This window comes from Mastigoproctus giganteus, chromosome 5, assembly GCF_048544385.1.
Source record: "Mastigoproctus giganteus isolate SK-2022 chromosome 5, ASM4854438v1, whole genome shotgun sequence".
In the NCBI taxonomy this organism is placed as follows: Eukaryota; Metazoa; Arthropoda; class Arachnida; order Uropygi; family Thelyphonidae; genus Mastigoproctus; species Mastigoproctus giganteus.
In genome coordinates, this window is record NC_143579.1 from 237,181,580 (window position 1) to 237,198,413 (window position 16,834).

General features: G+C 33.5%; 1 protein-coding gene across 4 annotated transcripts in view; it reads left to right on the forward strand.

The window, feature by feature from the left end:
• The window catches only part of LOC150086308 (filamin-A-like), a 470,984-nt gene that overhangs the window by 217,645 nt on the left and 236,505 nt on the right, over positions 1-16,834 (forward strand). For all 4 annotated transcript variants that reach the window (XM_090374465.1, XM_090374466.1, XM_090374467.1 and 1 more), the window contains exon 15: positions 3,057-3,162. In XM_090374465.1, the coding sequence (XP_090230591.1) occupies positions 3,057-3,162 (106 nt within the window). The remainder of the gene's footprint in view (positions 1-3,056; positions 3,163-16,834) is intronic.

Sequence of the window (16,834 nt, forward strand, 5' to 3'; positions counted from 1 at the left end):
ATTTGGGTTATTTTGGCTGATGCTACATAAGCTTGCTTTCTTGCATCATGTGCTTTTACTAATGCTAACTTCAGAAAATGAGATATTTAAAGTTTGGAATTCCATTCCTGAAAATTTTGTCTGTTTAAAAAATCTGGCAATTGTTGATGAGAAAATACTAGCAATTTTCTCATCAACGTATTCTTGAGTTGTTGTTCTCTGTGATGAACTTTTAAGTCTGGTCGGTCGTAGGAGTAGTCTTACAGATGAAACTAGTGCTGCATGCATAGCTCTAAAAGTTACAAAGTATAAGTCTAATGCAAAGTATCTGTTGATATTGGTGCAGCAACAGAAGTCTCACTGATGTTTTATATTTATAATATAAGAGGTTTATCATTTTATATTAAAATTATTCTGTAAGCTGAAAGTTACATTTTTGTTATGAAGGATTTTATTTTAATACCTTTATTAAAAGATCTTAAATAATATCTTTTATTTCATTTATTTTTTTGGTTACACTTTTGTCAAGTAAAACGTGTATGAGAAAAATAACAATACAGTAGAACATCGATTATCTGAACTAATTGGGACTGATGGGATTCTTCCCATCAGCTCAAAGAAACCCATCTGCATCCATCTGTCATAGTCTGGAAATCCAAAACTTAAACAAGTTCAAGGCAGAACTAAACAAGTATTTGGAGGGAATAAGGTGGGTGAAATGGGAATTTTTTTTTCTTTGGCTGATGCTATATAAGCTTGCTTTCTTGCATCATATGCCTCAACTAATGCTAATGAGGAATTTAACAACTGAGAGGAAAGTGGAAGGGAAATTATTGAAGCTAAACATAAAAAAGTAATCTCGGATGGATGGGATCTACCCAGTTATAATTAGCCATAATTATGAGATGATCTTTCGATTCAGGGGTGATCTCTGCCAACTGTAGATGTGCAAATGTATTCCCAAAGGGGTATCAAAGGATGATATAAGTAATTACAGACCTGGAAAAGAAACTTAGCTTCTCTTCTAGAGGAAATAGTCACTGCTTAAAGAAGTATGGCAAGACCATCTAGACAAGAGTGCAGTTATACTGCAATCAACACATGAGTTTGTTAAGGGGTGATCTTGTCTGACCCATTTGATTGGATACTATGATGCAAAAAATAATTCTGATATGATATATATTTGGATTTCAGGAATGCTTTTTGATACCACTACACATAAGAGTCTGCTTTATAAATTGGATCAGCCTGGTATTATGGGCAAGTTACTGTTATGGATAAAAACAGTTGGAGACAGGTTGTCACGACAGTCATGGGGCAGTCAATGATATACAAGAATTTTGCTAACAAGGATAAGGAGGTGATTATCCTATTGCCTTATACAATGGGTAGACTGACTGCACCATGAGTACTGCATGCAGATCTGGAGGCCTCATTTTAGGAAGGATGAGGATCTCCTGAAACAGGTGCAGAAAAGGGCATTAAGATTAGTGATATGAAGAAAAGGGTAGTCTTGCAAAGAAAGTCTTCATTTCTGCAAACTGCCCCATGGTAAGTAGGCGATTGAGGTGTTTGAAACTTTGAATGGATTGAGCAAGCTCAGTGCTGATGGCATTTTTCCTCTTGCTCAGACTACACATGAGGGGGCATAAATTCAAATAAAGGAAGGAGAAGGATGGTTGCAGAATAAATATGCAGTTTTCCTTCTGCCAGACAGTGGGTAGTTGATTGTTGGAGCAACCTTATATTTGTTGTTGTGTAAGTGAATAGCTTGAATAAATTCAAGGAAGAACTAGACAACTATTGGGGGGGATGGACAGGTAATGTGGGAAGTTTTCCCTCCCCCCACCCTCACAGAAGGTGCATAAACTTGCTCTTTCTTGCATCATTCGCCACTACTAATACTACATAGTGTAGCCAGTGTTATTAATTACAGGTACTTCACTTTCAATAGTTTATCCAAAGATGTGAAGTTAACTAAATTTAAACTCTGAGATACTTACCACTTCAACAAATTAGCATTAGTAGAGGCATTTGATGCCAAGCTTATGCAGCATCAGCCAAAAATAAAAAAAAAAAAATAAATAAATAACCACTTCCACTTCGCCCCTCTGTTCATTCGAAATACCTGTCCAGCTGAGCCTTAAACTTATTTAGGCTATCAACTTCCAAGACAAGGGATGGAAGTCTGTTCCACCAACCAACCAACCACCCGCTCGTTGGCTAAAGGCAAATTTCCTCACGTCTATCCTACATCTGTCTTTCCTCAATTTGAATTTATGCCCTCTCAGGTGATTATTCTGAGCAAGAGGAAGAATCCCATCAGCATTGAGCATGCTCAAACCATTCAAGGCTTTATACACCTCTATCAGATCACCTCGCTGGTGCCTAGTCTCCAGACACTGTAATTTGCAAAACTTAAGCCTTTCTTCGTAAGGCACTCCTTTGTTCCATTCAATTAATAGTTTATTTAAAAGAAATGTAGTGATGCAGTAACATCCACCATTCAATGCCAAACATTAAATGTGTAAATTTGTCTAAAAATTACTTATTTCTTTATATCTTTTAAATTTTAATTTATAGAACTAGAATTTTCTCCAGGTATTAAAACCAAAGCAATAGATTAATTTCCAAGCACTCCACTTACAGGCCAATGGATTGGTTAAAAATACCCATTGCAGCTTTTTATGCCAGTGCTACCTCCTGGATGATAATAAAGGGGAACTTTGGATTTCCCCATCATTATTCTCTGTCCCGGCTGTCACACAGATTCTTTTGTTCACTTCGTTCTTATAGCATTAAAACTGCTAACATCTTAAGTATTGCTACTTACATGATACAGATGGTTTTGGTGCATTATAGCCATAGTTGCTAATGCACCAGTAAAATCCAAAACAAACCAAACCAGATCAAATACAGGATACAGAATTTTATGTCTTTTACTCTTATGTTTAGTGTTATGGAATTATATTCTTTCCTAGGAAAATATTAACGCAACATATTCAAGATAGTTCATGTTATCGTATGTACTTTATGATCTAGGATAAAAAAATAAATAAAAGCTTTATTTCTACCAGGTAACAGTACACTTTGCAGGAAAGGAGTTACCAAATAGTCCTATAAAAGTTCCTGTTAAGTCACGTGTGGATGTTAGCAAAGTAAAGGTTGATGGGCTTGAACCAAGTAGGTCCTATCTTAGTCCTTTAGATTCTTCCCATGTTTTTAAATGTGAAAATTTTTTTCTAATAATATATTCTTGGACAGTGGTAACATATGGCTTAATACAACTACTTAAAATATGCTGTTGTCAATAAACAGTGAAACTTGCTTGTAAATGTATGAGGGGAAACAAATGCAATATCACATCTAATACACTTTTTGTACTTTAATGTGTATATTTTCAATCTCGTATTGCCTTATCTAGATATATGATCCAGCTATATAGTTTCTCATTTTGTGAAAATTTTGAAAGCATTGTTTTTAGTCATACAAGGTATAGTTGCAAGATATAAAATTTTCTTCTTCAATAAAAAAAAAAAAATAGTAAATAATGCATCATTTCCTTGTGTATTTACGTAAAACTCATGACATATAGCAGTTTCAGTGAATGTGGCAGATTATTGCCTGTGAAAAATTTATATTTATTATGTGATACTGACTGCCACTTTCATTATATGGTGGTCTAGTTAAAAAAAAAATATATAAATAACATAAAATTGGAAACTGCTTTGTATTGTTTAAGTTTAATAGTGAGTAATGAAATGTGAGGTGAAGCTAATGAGCAGCTCAAATTATGTAAATGTACTTTTATCATGCAAGATAATGTGTTTTTTTTTTTTTTTTTTTTTTTTATTATTATTATTATTTAGCTAGAGGAGGTTAGCCCGTCTTAAGTTAAAGATGCTGCTGCTGTTTTCATTATGTGGTCTTTATAAATGAAGCTAGTGATTTTAAAGTTAATATTAAGTAATGCAATATGAATTTATTTTCTTAACTTTTTAATAAATGCAAGTTTATTCAGATATTGCTATTATTTAAATCTTTTATATGCAATGGATGTACAGATCATTATGGTAGAACAAATTAACTCTTCAACTATTTGCTCTCCATTCACTAATTTCTTTTCATGCTGTCCTATTTTCTGTTAGAATTTTAGCCATGGGTATCTCCACTTCTTCTAATTTTTGATACCTTTGAATGGTATAAAACTTGTCACACTTTTTGGTGTGACAAGTTTTATACCATTCATTTTTGTTTAAAATTGTAAAGTATCTAAGAGATAAAAAATCTCAATTTATCTCCTTTTATAAGCTGTACTAATAAATTTGAGAGTTACCTCAATATCCAAATAGGAGATCTTCTTTTCCAACTTCCAGGATAAAATGAATTAGAATAAATCTAAATTTACATTTAATTTTAAATTTCTGAGTATAAGCAAATTATAAAATATCTATTTGGCTGAACTCCTTTCTATATTCCCATGCCATCTTAAGTGTGCATCATTCACTTTTGATTAGATATTTGTTACCCTGAGATTTTATTATTATTATTATTATTATTTTCCGATTTGTAGCATGGTCTTGCCACTTGTTCTATCTGTTAGTTCCATTTATTTTTCTTAACAGTACCCATTTCTGAAGATATAATTTTTAATCACTTCCCTTATTTCTTACTCAGTTATTGTAGGCTAAAGCAGGCTTAAAAACCATATATTATAAACAGTTAATTTTGTCCTTTGGAAAATTTCTTCATTTTTATACAAGACTTTTTATTCATTTTAAACAATATCTTTATTTCCATATTTCTTTAAAATTTTAAGAAAAATTAATGCTTCTATAATTTGTCTTAGGTGTGAATCCACTGTTTGGTCTAAAATCTGCATATTCTTCTCCAAGATTATATTCAATTAGCAAAGAAACCACAATATTTCTGGTTTCTTTCACTAAGAGATTTGCATAGATTGATTTTACTTTGTACACTAAAGGAATGAACTTTCTCTATTTTTCAAATTCATATTTATTTCTACATTAGATTTATTTTTTTGGTAGTAGTAGTAGTAGCAGTGGCATTTGATGCAAGAAAGCAAGTGTATGAGCTTATGCAGCATCAGCCAAAAAAAAAAAAAAAAAAAAAAAATAATATCACACCATTCCTTCCAAATGCCTGTCCAGTTCCTCCTTAAATTTATTCAACCTATCAACTTCCACAACGACAGATGGAAGTTTGTTCCAGCAATTAACCACTCGCTGGCTACTAAAGGCAAATTTCCGCACATCTAATCTACATCTGTCTTTTCTTAATTTGAATTTATGCCCCCCTAGGTTCGTAATCTGAACAAGTGGAAAGATCCCATCAGAATTCAGTGTGCTCAACCCATTCAAGGCCTTATACACCTCAATCAGATCACCGCGCAGGTGCCGCGCATGGTATAATTAATGCCTTGGTCCAATCTTTTGCAACTTTTTATTCAGAAAACTACTCTGAACAATAAGATGTGTACACTATTTTCTTTCAAGCTTTGCATTTCAGGTCTGATTTTATGTACATCTGTTACCTTTCCATACTTGATATTTTCAGTGATGATATCTTCATCTCTTTCAATTAGCAAAATATTTACTCCATACTTCCGAAATATCCTTCTCTTATGTTTTAATTTCAGGCTTATCTTTATTGGTTGTCTGAGTTATTGTTCTGCTCCCCATTCTAAAATTTTAAACTAAATGCAGAAACATTTTTCCATCTTCTTGATGCTTTTCTCCTTATCTTTTCCAAAATTTCCAAGATTTAACTTCTTTCACACATATCTTAGCCCTCTTGTAATTGTCTTTATATTCCAATGAGCATTTATTAGATTTATTCACCAAAAGTTATTTATAATATTTGTTCTTTCGTGTTTTCCTTATTTATCATCTTCTTCTCTGCTGTTAGCAACATTGTTGCTGCAATTCCTTTAATCAGGATTCTGCAGGTTACCTTGTAGTAATGTCCAAACCATCTCAGTATGTACCCATACAACTTCTTAACAATTGAAACCACCTTGAGCATTGTCTAATATGCCTATTCTATATTCCTTTATGTTATACAAACCCTTTTCTCCATTCACCTTGGCATTCGCATCTCATATACATGTCCCCCTTGCTTGGGCTTCATTGTTTCCCAGATAGATAACCTTGCAGGATAGTGCATAAAAGGATCTATTCCTGCTTACTGTCCATTTTTGGGTATCAAAAAATTAAATATATAGGCAAGCAAAGTGAAAAATGGTGATAAAATTTGGCTTTTATAAAAAACAAAAATGGAATATTGTATTAAGATTTCGTGAATTAAGCCATTTACTAAGAAGTGTGGATTTAATTTTTTTATTTTTTATTTTTTTATGTCTTTCTTTCCTTTTCCTAATATAAAATTTGAGTAGTGTGTAAAAAACAGAAATTTAGATCCTTAGTAGGAAAAATTCTAAAACAAGTATTATTAGTTTTATTATGTTTCAAACAGATAATAACATTTAATTGCACTTTTTTAATGCAAAATAATGTAAATTATTGTTTTTGAAATTTTTATAATTTTCATATTGTTGTGATTTCATAATCTAAGTTGTATGTTTAATTCTGATTGAATAAATAATATTTTGGTAAAAAAAATTACCGATAAAAAAAATACTGATAAACTGTATTCATTATTGCCATTGTTAAAATGATAATCCTGGGTTATGGAAAAAAAAATGTTACTAGCAAGTTTAGCATCACCTGTTTGGATATCTAATAAAATTCTGTTTTAATTCACAAGAAAATTATGGATGCATTCTGAAGTTATTAGATTTGATTGTTGCTTTACTTATACCATCAAAATGTGTAACCACTGTTTCCAAGCATATAAATTTAATTTTTACAAGTTAAATTATACATAACTTTTGATTATCACTTTCATAGTTGAATTCTGAAATTTTAAGTAGGATTTTAAAAAAAAAATGATACTGTTAAAAATTAGCAGATCTTTATTCCAATGAGCTCAGCAAAATGATTTTAAGAAATTTTGCTCAATAATTTAATATTATGTGGTAAAATAAAGTTTTTTGTTTTTGGCATTGAAGATTCTCTAAAACAGTGTAGTTTAATGAAAATTGCTAAGTGAAGCTAACATTTGATATCAATTTGTGTTGTGCATTCTTTGCTAAATATCACAAAACAAAATCCTTTAATATAATTAAGACCACTTAATTTGTAGCCTACATTCAATGAAACTATTGTAACTCTTTAAGGCGCCTCCGTAGCCAGGTGGGAAGGAGCAGCAGTGCGTAGCACACGCTTCTTGATTAGACCGGGGTTCGAGCCCGTCACTACCAAATACAGAGGATGCGGAAAGGTCAGGGAATGACCACCGCATATCCCGGAGCAATATGGCCTTAGTTGCTAATGCTCCTAAAAACCAAATAACAACAACAACTCTTTAAAGGCATAGCAGAACAGTGTGCATTTTTATTGCAGATGACTATTTGCTACAAAAAATATTTTTCCATATTAGCAGTATCATTATTTTTTGACTGTCCTTTGTAAATTTGCTGTTTAATTATATGGTGTCCACTGTAATATTCTAGTATGATGTGTTCAGCAATTAAATAGACTCTTATTCTTTCAGGCCTGTTTTTATGAAAGTTCAGGTAAGCTAGCTTTATAGAAGGGAATTGCTTCATTTTCTTTCAGTTAAAGACTCATTGGCACTTTGATTTCCATTTCTTGGCTTACAAAACATACACAAAATTTAATATTTCAAAATGTTAAGAACAATTTTGAAATCTGTTTGTAGTCATGACTTCCATAACTTCATATTTAGTTATGTCCAGAGAATTAATATGAATGTCTTAGTAATCTTACTGGATGGAGTGGAGGTGAGTTTTTGTCCTTTTATTGAAATTGTTTTTCATTCCAGGATATGAAAGATCCATATGTTTTGCTCTGTATTTATTTTTTCAGAAACTTAAGAAAAAAAACAACTTGTAATTATAAAGACATTCAAGGAAAATAGGTTTGTTTGTATTTGCATTATTAAACTACAACAAAAGTCATATGATTTTTGTTAGTTTATAACAAGGAATCAAAGGATATCCCATTGACTAATTACCAAGAAAACTACAAGGTTTAAAATTTTAATAGCTGGCTACTAACCATAAAGCTCATTTTGGGGAGGGAGTGGAGAGGAAAATTACGATCAGATAACCTGATGTATTTTGGGGTCTTACAATTCTCTAGAGAATAGAGATCCTTTGTGTAAGGAAGTCTTTTAGTACGTCATAGTTGATGGCCTTTGGAGAAAGTCATATGGCATATATGAACTTGACTTTCATACCTCATTTTCTCTGGAAGAATTTAGGGCCTGAATACCTCATTATGGTCAGCCCTCACCTTGGGCAAAGCATCAGTTAATATTTCCATTGATGCATTTAATTCACTCAAGCAATTGGCATCACTGAACACAAAATGGTGCTAGCAGTTGGAAAATATATCAAATGTAAAATGGAGAAGCTGTGGATGTGTTAATTGTTTATAACACATTTGGCCCTCATTTTACTAAATTTTGTTCTGTAATGATCAGCCGTGATAACTGCCAAAATTTTTATTTCATTGAATTGATTTGTAAACTTAATTTCATTGTATGTATTTCAAGTAATTTTCTTTCTTTACTTAACCTATGAAATTTGGAATTCCATTACAGTGTTCAATTTCAAAGTAATTGAACACTGCACTACTGTTGCCTCTGTACTAAATGGTAACATCTTAGTAGATTGCTAAACCTAGAGGTTTCCTGTGCTCTTCTAAGTACTGGATCAAATGTACAGAATAGCTCAACCAAAGCAAGGGATTGCTACAAAACTTAATTTTTTTTTTTTTTTTTTTTTTATGTCCTTTCTAAAAATAAAATTCTAATTTAAAGTTGCATTACTATTGTAGACTTAAGAGGGCTTCAGTTTTCCTTCAAGATTGTAGATCCCTTTATTCCCCACACTTCATTCAAACTGTCATACGATCTACTGTTCATGAGTTACACAACATTGTGCATGTTCAGCAAAAAAGTTAATGTCTTTGAATGCCCATTCTGAAATTTTCATTCATAGTCCTCTAATATAAACATCAAAATGATTGCTTGGTTGCCTTGTGATATTGCCATTATAATCCAAAATTGCATTTATGCATTGTTGGTGAATAGCACAACCATGTTTGCATTTTGTTTTTGTTTCATGAAAACAGACATTGCATCTGATTTCTACCTTCAGTGACATTTTGGAAATTCAGTTTAGACCTAAATGGCTCCATGTTTGAAATAAAACATGTTCTTTCACTATTTAAGTTGCCTTAAAAAATTTGTTTTCTCTTGCATATAGTTATTTCAAAAAATCGCTTTTACTGGGATTATTTCTGTTCTGAATTTTACTTTGATAAATAGAATAAATACAGTTTGATTCCAAAAGAAATGAGTGCTTTCAGAGGCTCATGAAATACCAACCACATATGACATTCAATTCTCACGTACCAAACAATAGATGAATTTTTTTTTTTTTTAATTCCTACTGCCAATGTAATTTCTGTTAAATCTACAAGGAGAACATGTTGATACAATAGCTTCTACAGGAGAAAAAGCATTTTGTATAATCTAGTTTGCAAAGATAAATTCAGTAGCTAGTGTGCAATATGATGGAATACTTTTGTGAGTATACTATCTGTTAGCATTGTCATTGTATTGCAAATATAGGGGTTACTGACCTAATTTAACAATATGTGTTTACACAATAGATTGTGATTGGCCAAAAATGTTATATCTAAATTGGGTGGAGAGATCAGTTGATGTAGAGCTGTACCCTGGGTTATACAGTTCCCACTTAAGGTAAAGTAAGTCCAGAAATTACAGGCACAAGTTTTACAGTTTCCTTTGTCATATAGCATCAAGATGGTTGTGCCAGTTTTACATAGCTGTATTTTTTTCCCCTGCAATACTTTTTCCTCTGAAATCGTGGTTGATAATTATTAAAGTGATATTAAAGATCACTTTAATGATTATTACTTATGAATAACTCAATGTTATGTGATGTGAAAGGGGGTAGTTGCTAATTTTTATGTTGTGTTCTTGATATGGCTACATCAACAGCAAGCACTGTAATGAAAGGCACCCAGTGTATTAAAGGACCTGTGAAAGATTCTAAACCTGTGAAGTCAACAGTGATTACAAAGCAGTGCTCTTGTACTTGTCAGTGTTAAAGTTTTTTTTTTTTTTTTTTTTGGTAGTTGTTGGCGCATAGGCATTCTGTGGCCATAATGCACCTCCCAAGGTTTTTTTTTTTTTGCAGTACTTTGATCCAAGCCTGAGGCAGGAATCGAACCCACGACCTTTGGGTTGCCAGGCAGGCACTTTACCTACCTGGCTAGTCCGGTCGGCTAAAGTATTTTTGTTGCTCATAGAGTACTATAAAAGTGTTTAATGTGACAAGCATGCATAATCATGATGATTTCTGACATACGTTTTCAGCTAGTTTTGCTTAACTCTTAGATAAATCAGAAACTATCAGTATTAATTGCAATTTAAGTTTCACAAATAAAGTTAAAAATGAGGCAGTTTGAGCTACATTTGGTTTTGTAATCCACATACTGCACTAGCTTTCGAAACTTTTTTGGTTTGAAAAAAATTCTATTTATCTAAGCTTTAACATAATCAAGTCTGTGTTTCATATTAGTTGATGTGACTTTTGTTTACAATACAACACAATAGATGGATTGAAGTCTTATTTCTGTTTAAAAGTTTTATATCATTGTTTTGATTTTATATAGAAGGAAATTTTTAAACTTAATGAAAAGTGGTGTGTGTGAATATATATTTTTATCTGAAGAATTTTAAAGTAAATGATTCATTTATTTTATTTTATTTATAATTATTAAACTTTATTAAAGTACTATTTGTATTTTATTTTTATTGTGTGTTCTCAAATTTCCTTTATTAATTTGAATGGTTTTCAGTGTTTTAATTGTTAATGGTAATCTTTAACAAGGTCCAACATAATTCACTGAAGAATATGATACAATATTGTTGAAAACATTCACCAGGTCTTTATAATTAAAATGCACTGTCCTCCACAGGAGGGGTGTGTGTGTGTGTGTGTGTGTGTGTGTGTGATTATGAACACACACAGTACTTAAATTATTTATAAAGTCTTTAAACAAAAGGTGGAAAAAAAAAATATATATATATATATATATATATGTTTGTCACTTAAGTGCAAAAACAAAATAGTGACTGTGGGGGAAAACACTTCTGCATTCTAGGATAGTGGAAATTTTATATAGAATCTGGAAAGATGGTAGCAAATACTCAACTATCTGTTATGGAATTTACTTCAATCCCTAGGCCTCCATTACAGTGTAGTGGTTTTTACCACTTGTTATTCATTTGGGCAAGTCTGGGTTTAAATTCTGTAAAAGGCTGGAGAAATTCTTAAGTGCTGATCCAATCTCAGGTGCAGGAAGTCATCCTCCCCAATTGGCTATTCTCAGATTTTCACCCCACACAAGAAGCAGTTGTTCTTTTTCTGCTAGAAAAAAAAAAAGTGCAGCCATCCATGCTTATTTCAAAAAGTGTGTGTGACTATTATTCCTTATTAATATTATATTTATTACTCCTTGTTTTTTTGTCTCTCCTACTACTGAGAAGAATATACTGTCCTCATGAATTTTAGTGATTCCAGGGCCTAATATGCCTTGATTTCCCCCACCCCTGCTCCCACCCCACCTCCTCAAAAGTGTCTAGTTGCCAAGCTTTGCAGTCCAATTCTATGGCATTTCTGGTAGGGACATGAAATACTAATTAGTGCTGCTCATTCTTTCTTTGAATGTTCTGTTTCCCTCTCTCTGTAAAGGGCTGTCTTGTTTTATGTGTGGCCTTCAGATTTGACTACAGTATTACAAGTATGCTCTCACCGTTATCCAACATAAAAGATAAATAACATTCTTCATTCTATTGCAAAGGTTAGATAAATTATTGAGAGGCTGTCATGTGCCTTTCTAGCTTCCTGTTTACAGGGCATAATAAGCTTCATGCTAGTATTTAATCTATTAGCAGCCCTCCCATGGAGGGGCGAATGTCAGTATATTGTGCATACCTTGTTTTTCATTGCTGATATTTCGATAAAATATTAGCAATGATAGAACAAGGTATGGAGTTGGTGATAATGTATATAATTAGAATCTTCTTGCATTTTTGCTTGATATACAGTGGAACTTCTCTATTACGAACTTCTATTTAACGAATTTCTCTATATTACGAAGTTTTTCGCAAAACATTGCACCTTGAAACGAAATTACATGTAAAATTAACCCCATATAGCGAAGTGTTAGTCTCTCTATAACGAATTTTTAAAAATATACCACCTCCTTCCCTCCGAAATTACGCATTAGCATCTGGAATTAATCATTCTTTTAGTGAATACTTGTTGTCATTGATGCCCGTAGGAAGGTCTTTGTTTCATTTTTGTTACAGTTATAAAACCAAATGGGTTTTCTTAGAAGTGGTCATAAACTTTACAATAAATAGGATAGATTTGTAAATTGATGTTGGCTCAGGGGAAAACGAAATTCGCTGCGGTAAGCCTTTAGCGTGCTGCGGCGGCAATACATAGAATGATGCCATAGTCGATTTTTAGTAATGAACGCCTACTGAGTGACATTCGCTTCTCACCTCAACCGTACCACGTGACCTTCCTGTCAATCATTATGTGATATGTCCGTTCTCATCTAACTGGACTCCTAGTAGATGGTTTTCATGAAAAAAAAATTTTTTTTATTTAGTTCTTTTAGAACAATTTGTCATCAATCACATAGGCTATATGCTCTTGTATTTTTTTTTTTTTTTTTTTTTTTGAAAAGTAACATACAGCATACATTAACCATAAATTTTATATATGAATGAAAGTCGTATATTTCTTCAAAGTGATTGATAGGAAAAGTCACGTGATACTGTTGAATTGGCAAGCAAACGTCATTGAGTAGGCGGTACCTGTACTAACAATTCACTATATGGCCAGCGCAGCAAAGTTTGCGGTGTATGTATCGGCATGAGCTACAGTCCAGTGATTTTTACATTTGGGAAAAAAATGTCGAAGAGAAAATGTTTAAGTATTAATGATAAAGTAAAGATTCTTCATGATATTGACCAGGGTTTTAAGAAAAAAGATATTGCGGAGAAATATGGCATACCTGCAAGCAGCTTATCTACGATTTTAAAAAATCGAGAATCAATTTTAAATGCAATTGAAGGAGCAGCAGACAAGAAGCGAATTAAGTTGTGTATATACGAAGATGTTGATAAAGCTGTTCTAAAATGGGTGCAAATGATACGTGAAAAGAATATACCAATATCGGGTCCAAAAATTAAGCAACAAGCTCTGAAATTTGCACAGTCCCTGGGACATAGAGAATTTAATGCGAGCACTGGGTGGCTAGATAAATTTAAGAAGCGCCACAGAATTGTGGAAAAGGTTATTTGTGGAGAAAGTGTTAATGTAAGTGAAGAAGATTGCAACAGTTGGAGGAACAATACCTTAAAGAAGATTTTGGAAGAATATGAACCTAAGGATGTTTTTAATGCTGACGAAATGGGTTTATTCTTTAAATGTTTACCGAATAGAACTCTTGCTTTTAAAGATGATAAATGTTTTGGCGGAAAACAAAGCAAAGAAAGAATCACTGTGCTAGTTGGAGCAAATATGACAGGAAGTGAAAAATTAAGACTTTTAGTAATCGGAAAATCAAAAAACCCAAGATGTTTTAGAGGCACAAAATCTTTGGAAGTTGACTACACCTTTAATAAAAAAGCATGGATGACCAGTGATATCTTTGAAGACTGGATATTAAAACTAAACAAGCGTATAACAAAAGAAAAAAGGAAAATCGTGTTGGTAACTGACAACTGTCCAGCACATCCTGCCAGTATTTCTGCCAAACTTAAAAGTGTGAAGTTATTGTTTTTACCACCAAACGTGACGTCAGAACTCCAGCCAATGGACCAAGGCATAATTAAAAATTTTAAATTTCATTATCGAAAGAGAATAATAATGAAGATTGTCAATGCGTTATCAGAAAATAGAAACTTGGAAGTTACAATTAACCTTAGAGATTGCATCTCTGAACTGGCAAAAGTTTGGACAAACGATGTCACTGAATACACTATTCAAAATTGTTTTTCGAAAGTGGGATTTGCATTGAATGCAGAAGTCGAACATCAACTGGATGAACAAGATGAACTGCCCCTTTCACAACAAAAATTTTTGGAAAATATTAGAATCGTCCGGAAACATCGAAAATGAAATAACACTGGATAGTTATGTTTATGTAGATCAAGACCTGACTACAACAGAACATCCAAATGAAGATGAAATACTGCTGAACAGTGTTAGACACGACCATGATCATGAAGAAATTAACGATGACGCTGAAGACACATCAGAACAACCCGTAGAAAAGCCAACTCGTGAAGAAATGATCGAAATGATCGTGAAGAAAAGTTCGTATGGGTCTACAGTTTTGTGAAAATGTTCCTGATAATGTTTTTAATGCTCTGAACAAATGTGAGGTTTTCTTTGAGATTCAGACATTTTTTAATTGTACTGTGCAAACGTACGGATTTTCTTTAATTTGTGATACTTACTGGCGAAAATTGTGTAAGCGTAATTTAAATAAGTGTTTTTGAAATAAAATACATTAAAAATAAATGTAGATTCATTTTCATTTTCTAATTAAATAACAATTTCTAATAAAAAAGATATTCTCTGTATAACGAAATTTCTCTATAACGAATTTTTTCGCTGGATTTATAGAATTTGTTATAGGGAAGTTCGACTGTACTTCTGTTTTTGTTTTATTGATATTGAGTATCATGATTTAATAACGAATTGTCCCCACACATAGTTGTGTAAATATAACAAAACCATGAGCCTGAGTGCTATAGGAAATTGTGCACTATGTCCTCAGTAGCTAATGTGCCAAAAATTCCCAATGACAAAAACCAGAGAATCAGTGCATGCTGAATTGGATTCTGGTCTGGAAATTGCAATGGCCACACCAGAGATTTGGAGAATATCCTCACATAGAGGTCTTCAAACAGTGTGGTCTACTGGAGAGGAGAGAGAGAGAGAGAGAGAGAGAGAGAGAGAGAGAGAGAGAGAGAGAGAGAGAGAGAGAGAGAGAGAGAGAGAGAGAGAGCAATAGTGCTGAGAACATCTGTTGTAGGATTCAATTATTTCATCCTTCTACCTCTTTTACAGTCGTGCTGACCATAGTATACTTGCAGAGAGCACGCGTGCGCGTGGAAACTTGAATGCTACAAAAGAGTGGTTTGATTTTCATCTAGCTGGTGATAATGCTAAGAGGGGTTATAGGAAATAAATGATTAAAATTTCAAATGATTACAATAAGTTTTACTTGAGATATCAATGAGAAACATATTAGAGTTATCTCCACATGCTTGAATATAAGTACCATCTCTAGTATGCATTCGGTCAAAGAGAAGTTGGATGTCATCTTGTGAATTGTTATACCTATATTTTCCAAAAATTTTTGGAAAATATTAGAATCGTCCGGAAACATCGAAAATGAAATAACACTGGATAGTTATGTTTATGTAGATCAAGACCTGACTACAACAGAACATCCAAATGAAGATGAAATACTGCTGAACAGTGTTAGACACGACCATGATCATGAAGAAATTAACGATGACGCTGAAGACACATCAGAACAACCCGTAGAAAAGCCAACTCGTGAAGAAATGATCGAAATGATCGTGAAGAAAAGTTCGTATGGGTCTACAGTTTTGTTACATTTGAAGTCTCATTTGAGGACTTGAAAGCACTGGTGTCAAATTTGAGATGAAAAATTTATAATTTATGAAAAAAAACATTAATTTCGACTCTAAAATTTGTCACAAATGTTGTATCACTTTTAATACTGAATCAAATTCCCTGAATATTAATTATTACACACACACACACACACACACACACACATTGATTTCTTCTGGCTTTAGCTGCCTCAGTGCTGACCCTCATTCAGCACTGAACAACCATTCTATCCCCTCAATGTGGACACTTGTATGTGGTGGGGGGGGGAACCTCCCAGTGACACTGCTGCTCCTCCAGATCAACATTGCTGGGATCCAACATCCACAGGCTAACACCATAGGAATCAAGTGTGTTTGCTGGGTGCTGTGACCTGTGGAAATTTGGAAAGGGGGATCCTGGTGGTTGAGGGACTCATCTTCAACACTGCACTTTGGCTCCTGCTTCAACAAGGCAAGTGATCCTGGATAGCTCAGCCAGGATGAGTCAGCTAGTGGGTTCACCTGGAAAGGCCAATTGTCTCAATGCCATGCCCCTGCTCTCATGGTCTGAGGGACAGGATTCAGGCTGGAAGAGGTATGGTATGGTGACTGGGTAGCCCTGGAATTCCGTTCCCAAGTGTATTTATTGCTTGCTAGGTAGTGTGCATCCCGTTTAGCTCTATGGTGGGTAGGGAGCTCGGGCATGGAACCAAAAATAAAACCATTATATGAATCCTGATAATCTAAACTTTTTTTTCTTCTGGAGCCCCAACTAGTAGAGACACCACCACTTCAGCAAAGAGGGCCAGAACAAAAACAATATCAGGAAAAAAACACCTAGATACCTGATAATCCATTCCACCAGAGAGAAGCCTATAGGGAAAATGTCACCCTTCTTATTCAGAAGAGTTTGGAAGGGCTGACGGGCTCTCCCAAATCTGCAAAATGGCTGCATTCTGGGGATGTTCCCATTGAAGTGAAGTGTGATAAACACTTCTTCCAT